The sequence below is a fragment of the Loxodonta africana genome, chromosome 26 (assembly GCF_030014295.1).
Source record: "Loxodonta africana isolate mLoxAfr1 chromosome 26, mLoxAfr1.hap2, whole genome shotgun sequence".
Lineage (NCBI taxonomy): Eukaryota > Metazoa > Chordata > Mammalia > Proboscidea > Elephantidae > Loxodonta > Loxodonta africana.
The window spans coordinates 32,992,266-33,010,075 of NC_087367.1; the positions used below are offsets into that span (position 1 = coordinate 32,992,266).

A 17,810-nucleotide genomic window follows, 5' to 3' on the forward strand; every position below is an offset into this window, starting at 1 on the left:
AAGCAAAAAAAAGCCAAACAAACAAACAAACCATAAAACAAAAAAAAAATGGAGCTGAAGGGACCAGCCAGCCAGTGGGGGCAGTGTGGACCTGGGCGGCAGTGAGCTGGTATCTTTCTGGCTGAGTAACTGTGGCCCATTGGAAAGCGGTGGAGGCCTCATACAGGAAAGAAGAATGAAGGATGGGAAAGGCATGTATCCCTGGTTACTGAGTGCTCTCTCCTGTAAGGAACTCTGTGAGGTTGCCTTGCTGCACTCCCTGTTTGCATTCCTTCACGGCTGTAGTCCAAGATAGTGAATCCATGCCATATTAGCTGGCAGGGAGCCTCCACTCCATAGCTCTCTTTGTTCTCTGTTCTCTATCAGTTTCTTATTCCCTTTGGTGCTCAATCAAGCTCTTTATTCCTTCATTTGGTGCTTAGGTTCCAGGATTCACATAGGCATTTGTTTTACTTAGTTTTTCAGGTCTTTGCTGCAGAGGGACGGCATGATGCTTCTGTCTATAGTGCCATGTTGGCTCCACCTCTTAATTAGTTTTATATTGGTGATCTATTTTTTGAAAAATTAACTGCTAAAAACTTCATGAAGCACAGTTCTACCCTGACACACACAGGCTTGCCATGAGTCAGAATTGACTCCACAGCAACTTTTTTTTTTAATATTGGTAATGATACTTATCTATAATCAAAACTGCTTTAAAATGAACTTTTTGGAGTGTCTACTATTCATGGTCTAACATTCATATTTATACTAAGAGCATAAGATTTTTTGCAGAATAACATTTAGCATGTTGTTGTTGTTAGGTACCATTGAGTTGGTGCCAACTCATAGCAACCCTATGTACAACAGGACAAAACTCTGCCTGGTCCTGTGCTACTTGTTATGCTTGAGCCCATTGTTGCAGCCACTGTGTCAATCCATTTCGTTGAGAGTCTTCCTCTTTTTTGCTGACCCTCCACTTTACCAAGCATGATATCCTTCTCCAGGGGCTGATCTCTTCTCATAACATATCCAAAGTATGTGAGACATAGTCTTGCCATCCTCACTTCTAAGGAGCATTCTGGTTGCACTTCTTCAAAGACATATTTGTTTGTTCTTTTGGCAGTCCATGGTATAGTCAACATTCTTCGCCAACACACATTTCAAAGGTATCAATTCTTCAGACTTCCTTATCCATCATCCAGCTTTCATATGCATACAAGGCAATTGAAAACACCATGGCTTGGGTAAGGCACGTTAGTTTTCAAGGTGACATCTGTGATTTTTAACACCCTAAAGAGGCCTTTTGAGTCATTTAATTTCTTAACTGCTTCTTCCATGGATGTATAATAAAATGCACTCCCTCATTTGACTAAACCAATGGTAGGCAACTTACCCAAACTGGGCCGATTTGAGGTCATTCTTCATGAAATTGGAATTGGAGAGAAGGGAACAGAGAGGGGAGAAAGAGATAGAGACAGAAAGAGAGAGAGGCTGAGAGTCTCTATTTACATGGGGAGAAGAGAAAGCCAGTCTGCAGAGAGCATAACATTGCAGTGAGCACTCAGAGAAAAGCCAAGAAAGAGTGGGAGAGAGGATATTTCAGTCTTCTGTTTCCAGGTATCAGAACTTCCATCTTTGCATTCCCTGAGGCCCCCTGGATCCTTTTCCCACCTTTCCTGGCATTTGGGTGTGTAACTGCCTCATTATCACATGATCTCCATTAGACCTTGTCTTCTCAGCCCCTTCTCTCACCAAACATCCTCTCCACACCTCCCTTTTTAATCTTTTCCTCCCTGCCTCACATACTTTAGAAAACTTTTCCTTCAACACCTCATGGTTGCTTGGATTATGCAAGATTTAGAACATCCTTTCTTTAAATGTCTCCTCTCAGCAAAAATACATTATATCCCAAAGACTCAATCCTGTTGCACCAGACGATGTAGTGATCCATTAAAGAATATGTTTTATCAAGGATCATAGTTTTCAGGGCTGGAGATGTTTCCAGTTTCCCTACTTTAGCACTATACTGTTCTGTCTATATATGGTGATATCTGTGAACACCAGAACTTGGTGGGACTGCCTTGTTTGTCCGGGCTTCACAAGTTGTCTGCCTGTGACTTACCACTTTTCTATCACTCTCTATTATTGGAAAATATTCTTCTTCTTGGACAGGTTTCTGCCTTACACAGGTTCTGCTTTTTGTAGGTTTTACTGTAGAAAACTCTGACAGATCCTTGTTCCACATTGTGATTATTATTATTATTATTTTACCTAAATGGCATTGTGCTGCTGTATCACAGACGTCCAAATATATACATCAAGAGAAATGGGCCAACTCCCAGAATTTTCTCTGCCCTCAGGTAATCAATTTATCATGCAATTTTTTGGGACCCATGTGGATTTTTAACTACTGGTTCTAATCTCCAAACAGTCCTGTGTGTTGCAGTGGTATCAAGGGAAGAGTTGAAGGGAGCTGAAAGTATTCAGACAAGTGAGGAAAGCTGAAAGAGAGGGAAAGGGAGAACTTCTCCTAGCCCCAGAGGTCAATGCCAGATAGACTAAATGTCTGGTAAATTGCTCCTACATGCAAGAGGGCTGTTTGCATGGATACCATCTGATTCCTGGGGGATTTCAGAACATTCTGGAAACAGAAAAGAGTCTTCTCGTACTCTCCTACTCACCCTTAATCACTTACCTCGACTAATTTCCTTATGTGCTTGTTGATGACTGTGGGGTCTGGCTTTGGTATCACTCCTGATGCCCACTCCAGGGGCACCACAGGCTTGTTGGGCGTTGTAGGGGAGGTAGGCTGCTGACAGGAAACACACACATTTTTTTGTGTTGTAAAAATATACATAAAAACATTTGCCAATTCAACAGTTTTTACATATACAATTCCGTGACACTGATTATGTTCATCATGTTTTGCCACCATCCTCACTATCCTTATGTAAATTATTCTACCATTATTAACAGAAATTCAGTGAACACACACAATTTAAAACATTAACTGGACCTTGAGCAATTAGGACCAGGGACAATGAAAAAAATATATAACGTCTGTGCATTGATAAGACCAATAAAAATCTACATTTGTAAACACTTATGTGTTTATAAAACAGACATCTTTCATTACTAGAATTTAATCTGTAACTAAACACATGTTTGGGTAGTGCATTTTCCTTAGCAGCAGCCTAACCCCCATTATTTTTAAATGAGAAAAATAATCCCACCCAAGTTTCCCAAATATCACTATAACATCCCAAAACACATATATAACATATATAAAACATGATACAAACATGTAAAACACCAGTTATCTAATTATTTAACAATTGATACTAGTGATGAATCAGTGAATATGCACAGTAGGTGGGTACCAGTGCACAGTCAAGTTCAGGCCTTTATGCCTATACCTCTTTCAATGTGCTTAACCACTTCTGACTTTTTGGGTAATCATTAGGGCCTCTCTAGTCCTCTGGTGGACATGTTATCAGGAGGGATCAGTCCCTGGAGAAGGACATCATGCTTGGTAAAGTAGAGGGTGAGCGAAAAAGAGAAAGACCCTCAATAAGATGGATTGACATAGTGTCTGCAACAATGGGCTCAAGCATAGCAACAATTGTGAAGATGGCACAGGACCAGGCAGTGTTTCATTCTGTTGTGCATAGGGTCTCTATGGATCAGAACCAACTCGACGACACCTAACAATTACAGCAACAGTCCTCTGGTGTTCTTGCTTCCTTCATAGATTTTTCCACATTCTTGAAGGATGTTTTCACTTAATAACGGGAAGATGATGGCAATAATGCACAACTGAGACTCGTGTGCACTTCATAGCCTCTCCTCGGGGCCCTCGCCAGAGTAGACACTGCTGCTGGTACATGTCTGCAAAGTTCTATTACAAGGTGTTTTATTTGATAATAAATTGGAGATAAACATTTTTGCAAGAGTTTGTAGCAAATATCCAGAGTGAGGAGTAACTACACTCATTTAAATCCTTAACAATATTGTGAGAAAGTTATTAATGGTATCCTAGAAGCTACCAGCAGGACCAAAAGTTACCTGCCATTTGGATATATTCACACTACACACACACACACACACACACTTTCACACACTCATACTCACACATACACACACCACTCACACACACACACTCAGTTATTCAGTCTCACAATACACACACCACTCACACACATGCACCTCATGCACTCACATATTCAGGCTCACACATGCACATACTCTTCACACACTCACACATTCACTCTTACACATACAATTCATACACTTTCACACATACATATACCACTCACACACACAGTCTTCACATGCTCACACACACACACGGAATCTTCACACACTCACACATTCACTCTCACACATACACATACACACATACATATGCACACATCTTCACAGATCACAGATCTTTCTAATGAGCATTTCATTTTGGGTAAATGATAAACCTGAGTTTCCCAATCTGTACATCAACGTGCCCTGGGACACTTCAGCAAACTTGCAGGGATGCCACAAGTTATTTCAAGCTTCCAAGAAAAACACAATACTCAGTATCTGTCAAACAGATACTACTTGAACTGCTAGCTTAACATAGTAACAATTTGCCTGTTAGACCGTGCTGTGACACCATATCTTTGTGAAGCAAAAATTAAGGTGGAACAGAAATGAGGGACATCGTCTCCAGTATGATTCCAATATTTAGAAATATTACAGAGCCCAACAGGCACAGCATGCTTTAGTGATTGTGGTTAAAAATAAAATAAAGAGGAGGCAGGGCCAAGATGGCAGAGTAGTCAGACACTTCCAGTAAAACCTCTCACAGCAAAGACCTGAAAAAACAAGTCAAATGGTAATATTCATGACAAGCTAGGATCCCTAAAGATCAAAAGCAAAGTTACAAAACTGACTGAGCTGCAGGGGAAGGGAGAGACGTGTCAGAAGCAGAGAGGAGTTGCCAGACCTGAATCACCAGGAACCCTCAGGCTGCAGCGGGCTGGTGGTACCATTCAGCCACAGTTTCCTCAGGGAGAAACAGCCAGCCGCACAGCCTACTCACACCTCTGGAACCAGAGAGGAATGGCACTCTTGGCAAAAGCTAAATACTTGCATATATTTTACCACTCCCCTAGCTCCCAAGATGGCTTCAGTGCCTGTCGATTTCCCTGGGCCTGAGTTAGGTTCTGCTATGTGCGCTGAGCCATTCTCCCAGTCTTGGAGAAGGAATACATTCACAACTGGGAAAACGTAATCTGCCAGCTCCACTAACCTTGGGAGCTCAGGACAGAAGCGGCTCCTGTCCATGGACTTTGAATATCTTTCCCTCTGCATGGACCTGTGTGGAGAATAGGTCCTTGTTGACAGACTGCAACCATTTCAGCTATGCGATGGGGAGGTGGGTGTTTGATGTCTGACATTGCTTTGCCTATTAAACAGGGTCCTCACCTTTTTCACCTACCCATATCCAGGGCCTAAGGACTGATGGCTCCACTCAAGTCACCCAGCCACCCACAACAGGGGTCCATGGATAACTGTATCTCCCAGTCCTTACAACCAAAAGCATTTGGTGCCCATGGTCCATCTATAGAACACAACCACCTGTGCACTCTGGGGAACAGGGATGCACTTTCCACACAGACACTCTGGGGACAGTTATCAGCCCCCTGCCTTGTTCAAAGCATGACCCCCTGTTGCAACCAGATACCGGTACCTACACCAATCACCCCTGCAGCTCTAAGCCTATAGGACAGAGCCTGTACCACACACCTGATGATCAACTACCTGGACGCCTGAGCTGAATCCGTACAAGAAAAGTGAATGGACTTCTAGGCTCAAATACTTGATAACAGCACTACCAATCTGGAGGCAGGAAGTTAGAGCTTCAAAGAAAAAATAAGCTAGCTCACTCAAGCAACCTATTTGGGCTTTCAAAACAGAACACAGTAAGAAGCGAGGATACAGTAAGCAAACATAAAATGAACTAATACAATAACTAAATAGATGGCTCAGAGACAACAGTCAATATCAAATCAGATAAAGAAGCAGACTATGATTGCTTCAACAAAATAAAGACTCAAGGGATATTCTGGATGAAGGTGTGTTCCTGGAAATACTGGATGCAGAATACAAAAGATTAATATACAAAACTCTTCAAGACATCTAGGAATGAGATCAGAAAGGAGATCAGGCAATACGCAGAACAAGCCAAGGAACACACAGATAAAGCAGTTAAAGAAATTAAATAGGTTATTCAAGAACATAATGAAAAATTTAATAAGATACAAGAATTCATAGAGACAGCAATCAGAAATTCAGAAGATTAACAATAAAAATACAGAATTAGACAACTCAATAGAAAGAGGAGCAGAATCAAGCAAGTGGAAGGCAGAATTGGTGGACTTGAAGATATAGCACCTGGCACCAATATATTTGAAGAAAAATCCAATAAAAGAATTTTAAAAAATGAAGAAACCTTAAGAATCATGTAGGACTCTTTCAAGAGAAATAACCCACAAGTGATTAAAGTACCAGAACAGGGAAGGAGAAGAGAAAATACAGAGAGAATTGTTGAAGATTTGTTGGCAGAAAACTTCCCTGATATTGTGAAAAATGAGAAGATACACATTTAAGATGCTCATCAAACTCCACATAAGATAGATCTTAAAAAGAAAGTCACCAAGACATATTATAATCAAACTTGCCAAAACCAAAGATAAAGAGAGAATTTTAAAAGCAGCCAGGGATAAATGAAAAGTCACGTACAAAGGACAGTCAATAAGAATAAGCTTGGGCTACTCAGTAGAAACCATGCAGGCAAGAAGGCAATACAAAAAAAAAAAAAAACCTGCTGAGGTCGAGTCAATTCCAACTCATAGCGACCCTATAAGGCAGAGTAGAACTGCCCCATAGAGTTTCCAAGGAGCACCTGGCAGATTCGAAGAAGGCAATGGGATGGCTTATATACAGCATTGAAGGAAAAAAATAGACAACCAATAATCATATATCCAGGAAAACTGTCTCTCAAATATGAAGGTGAAATTAGGACATATCAAGATAAACAGATGTTTAGGAAATTCATAAAAACCAAACCAAAACTACAAGAAATATTAAAGGAAGTTCTCTGGTTAGAAAACCAATAATATCAGATATCAACCCAAGACTAGAAGTCTGGACAGAGCAATCAGATGTCAATCCAGATAGGGAAATCACATAAAATAAATCAAGATTTAAAAACTGCTGAAAACAGGGAAACAGAGATGTCATTATGTTAAAGAAGACAACATTGAAATTACAAAGAGGGACTGAGAAATACAGTCATAGATCTTTCCTATGGAAAGGAAGACAAGGGATATAAGAAATAAAAGTTAGGTTTAAACATAGAAAAATAGGGGTAAATATTAAGGTAACCACAAAGGAGACTAACAATCCTACTCTTGAAATAAAATACAAGAGAAAAATAGAGACTCTGCAGAAACAAAATCAACAACAACGAGTAAGAGGAAAAGACAATATATAAAGACAAACTACTCAGCACAAAAAATTTAGTGGGAAAAAGAAACTGTCAACAACACACAAAAAAAGACATCAAAATGACAGTACTAAACTCATACCTATCTGTAATTACGATGAATTGTAAATGGACTAAATGCACCAATAAAGAGATGGAAAGTGGCAGAAAAGATAAAAGAACATGATCCATCTATATGCTGCCTATAAGAGACACACCTTAGACTTACAGACACAAACAAACTAAAACTCAAAGGATGGTAAAAACATATCACGTTAACAACAATCGAAAAAGAACAGCAGTGGAAGTATTAATTTCTGACAAAATAGACTTTAAAGTTAAATCTACCACAAAAGATAAGGAAGGACCCTATACAATGGTTAAAGTGACAATATACCAGGAGGATATAACCATATTAAATATTTATGCACCCAATGACAAGGGTACAAGATAAATAAAACAAACTTTAACAGAATTGAAAAGTGGGATAGACAGCCCCACAATTGTAGTAGGAGAATTCAACACGCCACTTTCGGTGAAGGACAAAACACCCAGAAAGAAGCTCAATAAAGACATGGAAGATCTAAACGCCACAGTCAAACAATGCACATGGAACATTCTCTAGAAAAAGAGACCACATATTACCTCATAAAGCAGCCCTTGGCAGAATAGAAAACATTGAAATATTACAAAGCATCTTCCCTGACCACAGGGCTATAAATAGAAATCAATAACAGAAAAAGCAGGGAAAAGAAATCAAACACTTGGAAACTGAACAGTACCCTGCTCAAAAAAGACTGGATTATAGAAGACATTAAGGATGGAATAAATTCATAGAATCCAGTGAGAATGAAAACACTTCCTATCAGAACCTTTGGGACACAGTGAAAGCAGAGCTCAGAGTTCAATTTATATCAATAAATGCACACATACAAAAAGACGAAAGGGCCAAAATCAAAGAATTATCCCTACAACTTGAACAAATAGAGAGTGAAAAAAGAAACCCTCAGGCACCAGAAGAAAACAAATAATAAAAATTAGAGCAGAATTAACTGAAATAGAGAACAGAAAAACAATTGAAAGAATTAACAAGACCAAAAGCTGGTTCCTTGAAAAAATTAACAAAATTGATAAACCCTTGGCCAAGCTGACAAAAGAAAAACAGGAGAGGAAGCAAATAACCTGAATAAGAAATGAGATGGGCGGTATTACAACACACCCAACTGAAATTAAAAGAATCATATCAGATTACTATGAAAAATGGTACTCCAACAAATTTGAAAACCTAGAAGAAACGGATGAATTCCTAGAAACACACTACCTACCTAAACTAACACAAACAGAGGTAGAACAACTAAATAAACCCATAACAAGAGAAGAGATTGAAAAGGTCATTAAAAAACTCCCAATAAAAAAAAAGCCCTGGACCAGATGGCTTCACTGCAGAGTTCTACCAAACTTTCAGAGAAGAGTTAAAACCACTACTACTAAAGGCATTTCAGAGAATAGAAAAGGACAGAATATTCCCAAACTCATTCTATGAAGCCAGCATATCCCTGATACAAAAACCAGCTAAAGACACCACAAAAAAAGAAAATTAGAGACCTATACCCCTCATAAACTTAGATGCAAAATCCTCAAAAAATTTCTAGCCAATAGAATTCAACAACATATCAAAAAAAAAAAATTCAGCATGACCAAGTGGGATTCATACCAGGTATGCAGGGATGGTTCAACATTAGAAAAACAATTAATGTAATCCATCATATAAATAAAACAAAAGACAAGAATCACATGATTTTATCAATTGATGCTTCAAAGGCATTTGACAAAGTTCAACACCCATTCATGATAAAAACTCTCAGCAAAATAAGAATAGAAGGAAAATTCCTCAACATAATTAAGGACATTTATGCAAAGCCAATAATGAACCGCATCATAAATGGAGAGAGTCTGAAAGCATTCCCCTAGAGATCAGGAACCAGAGAAGGATTCCCTTTATTACCACTCTTATTCAACATTGTACTGGAGGTCCTAGACAGAGCAATTAGGCTAGATAAAGAAATAAAGTGCACCCAGGTTGGTAAGGAAGAAGTCAAAGTATCTCTATTTGCAGATGACATGATCTTATATACAGAAAACCCTGAGGAATCCTCCAGAAAACTACTGAAACTAATGGAAGAGTTCAGCAGAGTATCAGGATACAAGATAAACATACAAAAATCAGTTGGATTCCTCTACACAAACAAAAAGAACATTGAAGAGGAAATTACCAAATTAGTACCATTTACAGTAGCCCCCAAGAAGACAAAATACTTAGGAATAAATCTTAGCAGAAATGTAAAAGACCTAAAGAAAGAAAACTACAAGACACTACTGCAAGAAACCAAGAGACCTACAGAAGTGGAAAAACATACCTTGCTCATGGATAGGAAGACTTAAGATTGTAAAAAGGCCTATTCTACCAAAAGCCATCTATATACACAATGCACTTATGATCCAAATTTCAACGACATTTTTTAATGTGATGGAGAAACAAATCACCAACTTCATATGGGAGGGAAATAAGCCCTGGATAAGTAAAGCATTACTGAAAAAGAACAAAGTGGGAGGCTTCACTCTACCTGATTTTAGAACCTATTATACAGCCACACTAGTCAGTACAGTAGCCTGGTACTGGTACAAGAACAGACACATAGACCAATGGAACAGAATTGAGAATCCAGACATAAATCCATCCACATATGAGCAGCTGATATTTGCTAACGGCCCAAAGTCAGTAAAATGGGGAAAAGACAGTCTTTTTAACAAATGCTGCATCTGCAAAAAAATGAAACAAGCCACATACCTCACTCCATGCACAAAAACTAACTCAAAATGGATCAAAGACCTAAATATAAAATCTAAAACGATACATGATACATGGCATAAAAAGTATACAAACCATTACTAACAATCCACAAACACCAGAAGAGAAACTAGATAACTGGGAGCTCCTAAAAATCAAACACCTATGCTCTTCCAAAGACTTCACCAAAAGAGTACAAAGATTACCTACGGACTGGGAAAAAGTTTTTAGCTATGACATGTCCGATCAGCGTCTGATCTCTAATATCTACATGATACTGCAAAACTCCACTACAGAAAAGACAAATAACCCAATTAAAAAATGGGGAAAGGATATGACCAGACACTTCACTAAAGAAGACATTCAGGTAGCTAACAGATACATGAGGAAATGTTCACGATCATTAGCCATTAGAGAAATGTAAATCAAAACTACAATAAGATTCCATCTCACTCCAACAAGGCTGGCATTAATCCAAAAAACACAAAATAATAAATGTTGGAGAGGCTGTGGAGAGATTGGCACACTAATACACTGCTGGTGGGAATGTAAAATGGTACAACCACTTCGGCACTTCCTTAAAAAGCTAGAAACAGAACTACCATATGATCTAGCAATCCCACTCCTTGGAATATATCCTAGAGAAATAAGAAACTTTACATGAACAGACATATGCACACCCACGTTCATTGCAGCACTGTTTACAATAGCAAAAAGATGGAAGCAACCAAGGTGCCCATCAACGGAAGAATGGATAAATAAGTTATGGTATATTCACACAATGGAATACTATGCATCGATAAAGAACACTGATGAATCTGTGAAACATTTCATAACATGGAGGAATCTTGAAGGCATTATGCTGAAATTAGTCAGTTGCAAAAGGACAAATATTGTATGAGACCACTATTACAAGAGCTCGAGAAATAGTTTAAACAGAGAAGAAAATAATCTTTGATGGTTACAAGAGAGGGGAGGGAGGGAGAGGCACTCACTAATTAAATAGTAGATAAGAACTACTTTTTAGGTAAAGGGAACGACAACATACAATTCAGACAAGGTCAGCACAACTGGACTAAATCAAAAGCAAAGAAGTTTCCTGAATAAACTGAATGCTTCAAGGGCCAGTGTAGCAAGGCTGGGGTTTTGGGGACCATGGTTTCAGGGGACATAGAAGTCAATTGGCATAATAAAATCTATTAAGTAAACATTCTGCATCCCACTTCGGAGAGAGGCGTCTGGGGTCTTAAGCACTAGCAAGCAGCCGTCTAAGATGCATCAATGGGTCTCGACCCACCTGGAGCAAAGGAGCATGAAGAACACCAAAGACACAAGGGAGTTATGAGCCCAAGAGACAGAAAGAGCCACATAAATCAGAAACTACATCAGCCTGAGACCAGAAGTAATGGGGCTACAACTGATGACTGCCCTGCCAGGGAACACAACAGAGGAACCCTGAGGGAGCAGGAGAGCAGTGGGATGCAGACCTCAAATTTTTATAAAAAGACCAGACTTAATGGTCTGACTGAGACTAGAAGGACCCCGGAGGTCATGGTCCCCAGACTTTCTGTTAGTTCAAGACAGGAACCATTCCCAAAGCCAACTCTTCAGATAGGGATTGGACTGGACTGTGGGATAGAAAATGACACTGGTGAAGAGTGACCTCCTTGGATCAAGTAGACACATGAGACTATGTGGGCAGCTCCTGTCTGGAGAGGAGATGAGAGGGCAGAGGGGGTAAGAAGCTGGCCAAAAGGACACGAAAATAAAGAGTGGAGGGAAGGAATGTGCTGTCTCATTAGAGGGAGAGCAACTAGAAGTATATAGCAAGGTGTATATAAGTTTTTGTATGAGATACTGACTTGGTTTGTAAACTTTCACTTAAAGCAGAAGAAAAATTAAAAATAAAATAAAAATATTTTTCTTTCAATGTGTGTGTATTATTTTTTCAAGTGAGTACTAAGCTGTCAGAACATAAATATTTATTATGTTATTTGGAGTTCGATACCCTCTATAACTAACTAGTCAGGTGAGGTCTGCCATTGCTGAGTGTAAGCATATTAAAGCTAGAGGCTCTTGGTAACATAACCCCGACTAGTCATTATTCTCTAGTTATCAGCCTATGTCAAAGACCACGCACAAAAAAGGATGACATACCACTTAGAGAAGAGACAAGAAGGATTGAGAAAAGTGTTTTCATAGATTCACAAGCTTTTAGCACGTGGGAGGGGCTTTGAAAACTTCTGCTCTTACAAAAAGTAAAATGACTTCTCGGTATTTAATGGGAACTTCTCCCAAAGTTGGCAAAATGTTTATCCCGCAAATAAAATCAAGTGAATCTTAAAAGGCACAAATAAGTATGCTAAAACGGTAAATTCTTCCCCCCCCCGCCCCCCGCGCCACGCTGTTCTTGATATGAGGAATAGTGGGAAAAATGACACAGCATCACGTGGTAGAAATGGTACAGGCATTGAAGATAGACAGGCCTGAGATTGAATCCCAGTTCTCCCACTCGCTGGCTGTGGTGATGCAGACTCAGTTTTCTTAACAGTTAATGAGATAACACAGATATGATGCTCCACCAGGCATCCAAAAAGGGGTAGGAATTATGCTGTCTTGTTTAGATAAAGGAAGATGTCAGGGAGGTGGAAAATCTCTGAGTGCATATACACTGCAGCCTAACACACCCTGGTCAGGCTTATCACACCAAAGCTATGGAATGAGACCCATTGTCACCGAGTAGATTCTGACTCATAATAACCCTATAGGACAGAGTAGAATTGCCCCATAGAGTTTCCAAGGAGTGCCTGGAGGATTCAAACTGCTGGCCTTTTGGTTAGCAAATTTACCCCTTAACCACTACACCACCAGGGATAAGAGAGGAGCTGAAATATTTTTTTGCAAAAGCTTTGTTTCTGTCCAGGCTCTCTTAGTCGGCTAACTTTGAAGAGCCTAGGCCCCCATCCCTCCCTTTGCCGGTCTGTTAGATCTTCCCACACAACTCTATTCTGCAGTGTTCCCAGAAGACAGACCTCTTGGGGACTGGCAGGGAGAGTGAACACGCTGGTGGAACCACCACACTCACTATTTTAGGAACAGATGCTACCAGGTGCTAAAAATAAGAGTGGTGGGGGCATCTAACCACCTGTAATTTCACAAGGGAGAAGGAGAATCATTATCAATAGCCCAAGGCTAATTCCTATGAGGCAGAGTTCAGACATGTCTCCGACCTCCAACCTTTTTAAGAGTTCTGATGCCTATTGTCCTTCCCATAGCATTCCCTATTTCTCTGCTGGGTTCAATAGTATGTTGCAATGGACATGCAGAACTCACAGACAATTCTCACAATTATGGGGTTTATTAGGGAAGTAACAGGTCACAATTCAAGTTCAGGAACATTCAGGATAAAGGTCTTCAGTCAGGACAGTCTCTTCTCAGGTGTGACTGAAAGCACATCTTTCTCTGGCCCCTCTGCCTTGGCCCTGCTCAGGCAAGTGTTACAAAGCTCTTTTAGCTCTGCCAATAAGTGCCCAGAGACACCACACTCCACCAGTAAGCCTCGGCCCGAAGGCACTCAGCTCTCTCACTCTGTGAGTCGTCAAGCGTAACTCTGCCACCAAGCCCTCAGAGGCATCTCACTCTGCCAGCAAGCCTCCTGCCTGAAGGCACTCAGCATTCTCGCTCCACAGGCCAAGACGCCCACCACGCCATCTTCTAGCCTCCTGGTTCTGCTGCCTCTTCTGCCACTGTTTCTCTGCCCCTGCTTCTCATTCTCTCTCTCTGTCTCCAGTGTTACAGCTCCCTCTCTCTGTCTCCTGGATCTAGGAGGTTCTCAGTGCAGGGATCCCAGGTCCAAAGGACACACTCCACTCTTGGCTCTTCTTTCTTGGTGGTATTGATATCCTCTCTTCCCCCCTATGTGATGGCTCATTTAAGCCTAGTGGAATGGCAAAACTGACCAATCCCCTCATTAGAGTTCCGTACTCCTTATTTGCATGGTCCCACCCCCACAATACAGGATCAGAGGAAAACCCTCAATGAGATGGATTGACACAGTGGCTGCAACAATGAGCTCAAGCATAACAACGATTGTAAGGGTGGTGCAGGATGGGGCAGTGTTTCGTTCTGTTGTGCACAGGGTGGCTATGAGTCAGAACCAACTCAACAGCGCCTAACAACAACGGCACCCCCACAAAGGAGCCATGCACCTTATTTACATCTTTCCAATCCCCTCGTTGGGCCACAATAACCTCATTTGCATAGTCTCACTGAGTCATGTGGTGGAAATTACAAAGACTATGGGTTTTTGATGGCGAGAAGAGGCATATTAAGTAATTCACTGTACCACACAGGTTAACTGACTCAGGTTCAAGTCCAGCCCCTACCAGTGCAGAAGAATGGCTCTGAGTTATTCTGTCTCTTTCATTTCCATGGTTCGAATCACAATAGATAATAGGTGGACTTAGGGTGTAAAGTCACAGTCAATGTGCCACAGAGTTCAACTGGTAAGGAGTTAGTGTATGAGAACTCTATAAGGAAACTAATCTCAAAATATAAGACAGCAAATATAGATTTAACATGCAAACCTCATCCTCCTTGTAAATTTCCAATTTATCCGGGTAGTTTTTTATTAGTACAAAATATAACTAAAATATAGTACACTCACTATGACAAATGAGCAATGACATTCAGGGACATGATATCCTCAATGATATAGTGTTTATTTACTAAGAGCCAGCATTCAATTACATGAGACACTACCCAATATGATACAGAAATTCTGAACTGAGTCAATCATTAGTGGAAAAATTTGTGAATTTTCATCAGGGCTACTTAAAATAAAAAATATCTGATTTTATTTTGAGTAGAGTTTTTTAAAAGGTAAACCCAAACCTACTATCATCAAGTTGATTGCAGCTCATAGCGACCCCATTTGCTTTCCAAAGCTATAAATTACGGAAGCAGACTGCCACATCTTTCTGTCACGGAGCTGCTGGTGGTTTTGAACCACCGACCTTCTGGTTTGCAGACATAGCTTTTAACCACTTTGCCACCAGGGCTCCACTTTTAAAGACTAAAAAAATAAAAGGCTAGGAGCGTCTAAATGATCTTTAATACTAAGATACCAGTTAATATTTATGGGTTTTTTTTTTCCTTTTTGATCCTATACATGGGTGAGTTCTCAGATAGACTACAACAAATGGAGGATCAATAAAACAAATTGGGAATGATATCGTTCCTCATATTAGTCTCTGATATGAAGAAATAATCTCAAACTGTCGGCGATATGCTATTCCATCAGTAAAATGGAAATAATACAGATTTTTAAAATTCTTTAATCTTTCAAATACAAAAGTACCATTGTAATGGCCAATTACTGTACATGACAAACAATAGTACCTGACAATGGTCCTTGGAAAACGATACCTACCAATTTAGAGTTCCTGGGCTCCAGCACCAGTGACAGTTTGTAAATATCATCTTCAGTGTGATAGAGGTCCAGAGAAAGCTACAACAAAGAAGGGATAATTATGTTGGATCATATTTATTTATTTACACTGCTGAAATTTTTTTTTAACTGAATGTTTAATTTCAATATAGAATAATGCTAGTGAATACAGAAAACTAAAAAGATGGCATGCAGAGGTGGACAATGGAAAAAAAAAAAAAAAGAAAAACATTAATCCTGGCGTGGTTATCAGCATCAACAAAGACCCTAGACTCAATTCCTCTACAATATTTATTGAGCAGCGACTAAGTGCCAAGCACTGAGCTTGAGCTTAAGGATACTGAACGTTTACAGGCTAGAAGACTTGTAATGCAAGGTAAGGAGTCTCTGGGTGGGGCAAACAGTTAAGCACTCAACTACTAGCCAAAAAGTTAGCAGTTTAAACCCACCCAGAGGCACCTCGGAAAACAGGCCTGGAGATCTGCTTCCAAAGGGTCGCAGCTTTGAAAATTCTATGGAGCATAGTTCTACTCTGCATACATGGGGTCACTATGAGTTGGAACTGACTCTACGGCAACTAACAGCAACAATGTAAGGAAAGGTGTCCCTGGGTGGCACAAACAGTTAACATGTGTGGCTGCAAACTAAAAAGTTGGCAGCTCAAGTCAGAAAGGCTTGGCTATCTACTTCTAAAAAATGAGCCACTGATAAAGTAAAACACGGAGCACAGTTCTACCCAGAAACACCCATGGGTTCACCATGAATAAAAGTAAACTTGATGATGGCAACTGGTTTTAATGCAAGGTAATAAATGCTCTTAGAGGCTTGATTAAAGAACTATGAAAATAAAGAGTCATTTGTTAGGTTTCTATTGTTTCAAAGTGTCGAAAAGCAAAGACATCACTTTGAGGACTAAGGTGTGTCTGACCCAAGTCAGGATATTTTCAATCACCTAATATGCATGCAAAAGCTGGACAATAAATGAGGAAGTCTGAAGAAGAATTGATGCCTTTAAACTATGGTGCTGGTGAAGAATATTGAATATACCATGGACTACCAGAAGAACAAACAAATCTGTCTCAGAAGAAGTGCTGCTAGAATGCTCCTTAGAAGTGAGAATGACAAGACTTCATCTCAAGTACTTCGGACATGTTATTAGGAGGGCCCAGTCCTTGAAGAAGGACATCATGCTTCATAAGGTAGAGGGTCAGAGAAAAAGAGGAAGACCCTCGATGAGATGGATTGACACAGTGGCTGCAACAATGGCTCAAAGATAGCAATACTTGTGAGAATGTTGTACATAGGGTGACTATGAATTGGAACTGACTTGATAGCACCTAACAACAACAACAATTATTCTGGGTCAGTATGTAAGATCTGGTGATACAGCATGATATAAAATGAGTTCCTGCCCTCAAGGGCCTAACAATTTATTTAAATAAATAGTATATGAACACCAAAAAATGACTCAGTTAAAGGCAGTGTATACTAAGTGTGAAATGAGTCCCCCCACCCACTGCCCTCACATTCCCCCCCCCAACCCCCCGCCACTGTAAGTGCTATAGGAATTGTTCAGGGAAGCAGAGTAGTAGAACATAAGCTCAGAGGCTTTAGCGTCAGGTGCACCTGGGTTCAAATGCTGAGCCTATCACTGACTAGCTCTATGACCTTGAGCAAATTATTTCCTCTCTGACACTCAGTTTCTGCATCTAGAAAATGAGAATGATCATAGAAATTGCTGCTGAATTGGATTTTTATCAGGATCAAATGAAATAATGCATGTAAACTACTTCACACAAGACCTTGTACACAGTAAAATCTTGGTAAATGTCACCTGGCATTGTTGATGTTATTGTTATTATTATAGTTTTATTTGTAACTTATTATTATTGGTAGGGGCCACTGAAGACTGAAATGATCAGGATGGATTTATGGAGAAACTTGTGAACTGGATCCTAACTGGGAGGACTCAAAGAGGGAGAAGAGGTTAGCATAAGCAATGACAA

The 17,810-nt window shown here is 40.0% G+C and overlaps 1 protein-coding gene across 7 annotated transcripts in view; it reads right to left on the reverse strand.

Moving 5' to 3' along the window:
* RASGRP3 (RAS guanyl releasing protein 3) overlaps nucleotides 1–17,810 on the reverse strand; it is a 130,589-nt gene that overhangs the window by 35,619 nt on the left and 77,160 nt on the right. For 6 of the 7 annotated variants that reach the window (XM_064277214.1, XM_064277218.1, XM_064277217.1 and 3 more), the window contains 2 exons: nucleotides 15,787–15,864; nucleotides 2,678–2,794 (listed from right to left, as the gene is read on the reverse strand). In XM_064277214.1, coding sequence (XP_064133284.1) covers nucleotides 2,678–2,794; nucleotides 15,787–15,864 — 195 coding nt within the window. The remainder of the gene's footprint in view (nucleotides 1–2,677; nucleotides 2,795–15,786; nucleotides 15,865–17,810) is intronic. The other variant, XM_064277216.1, reaches the window with a different exon arrangement.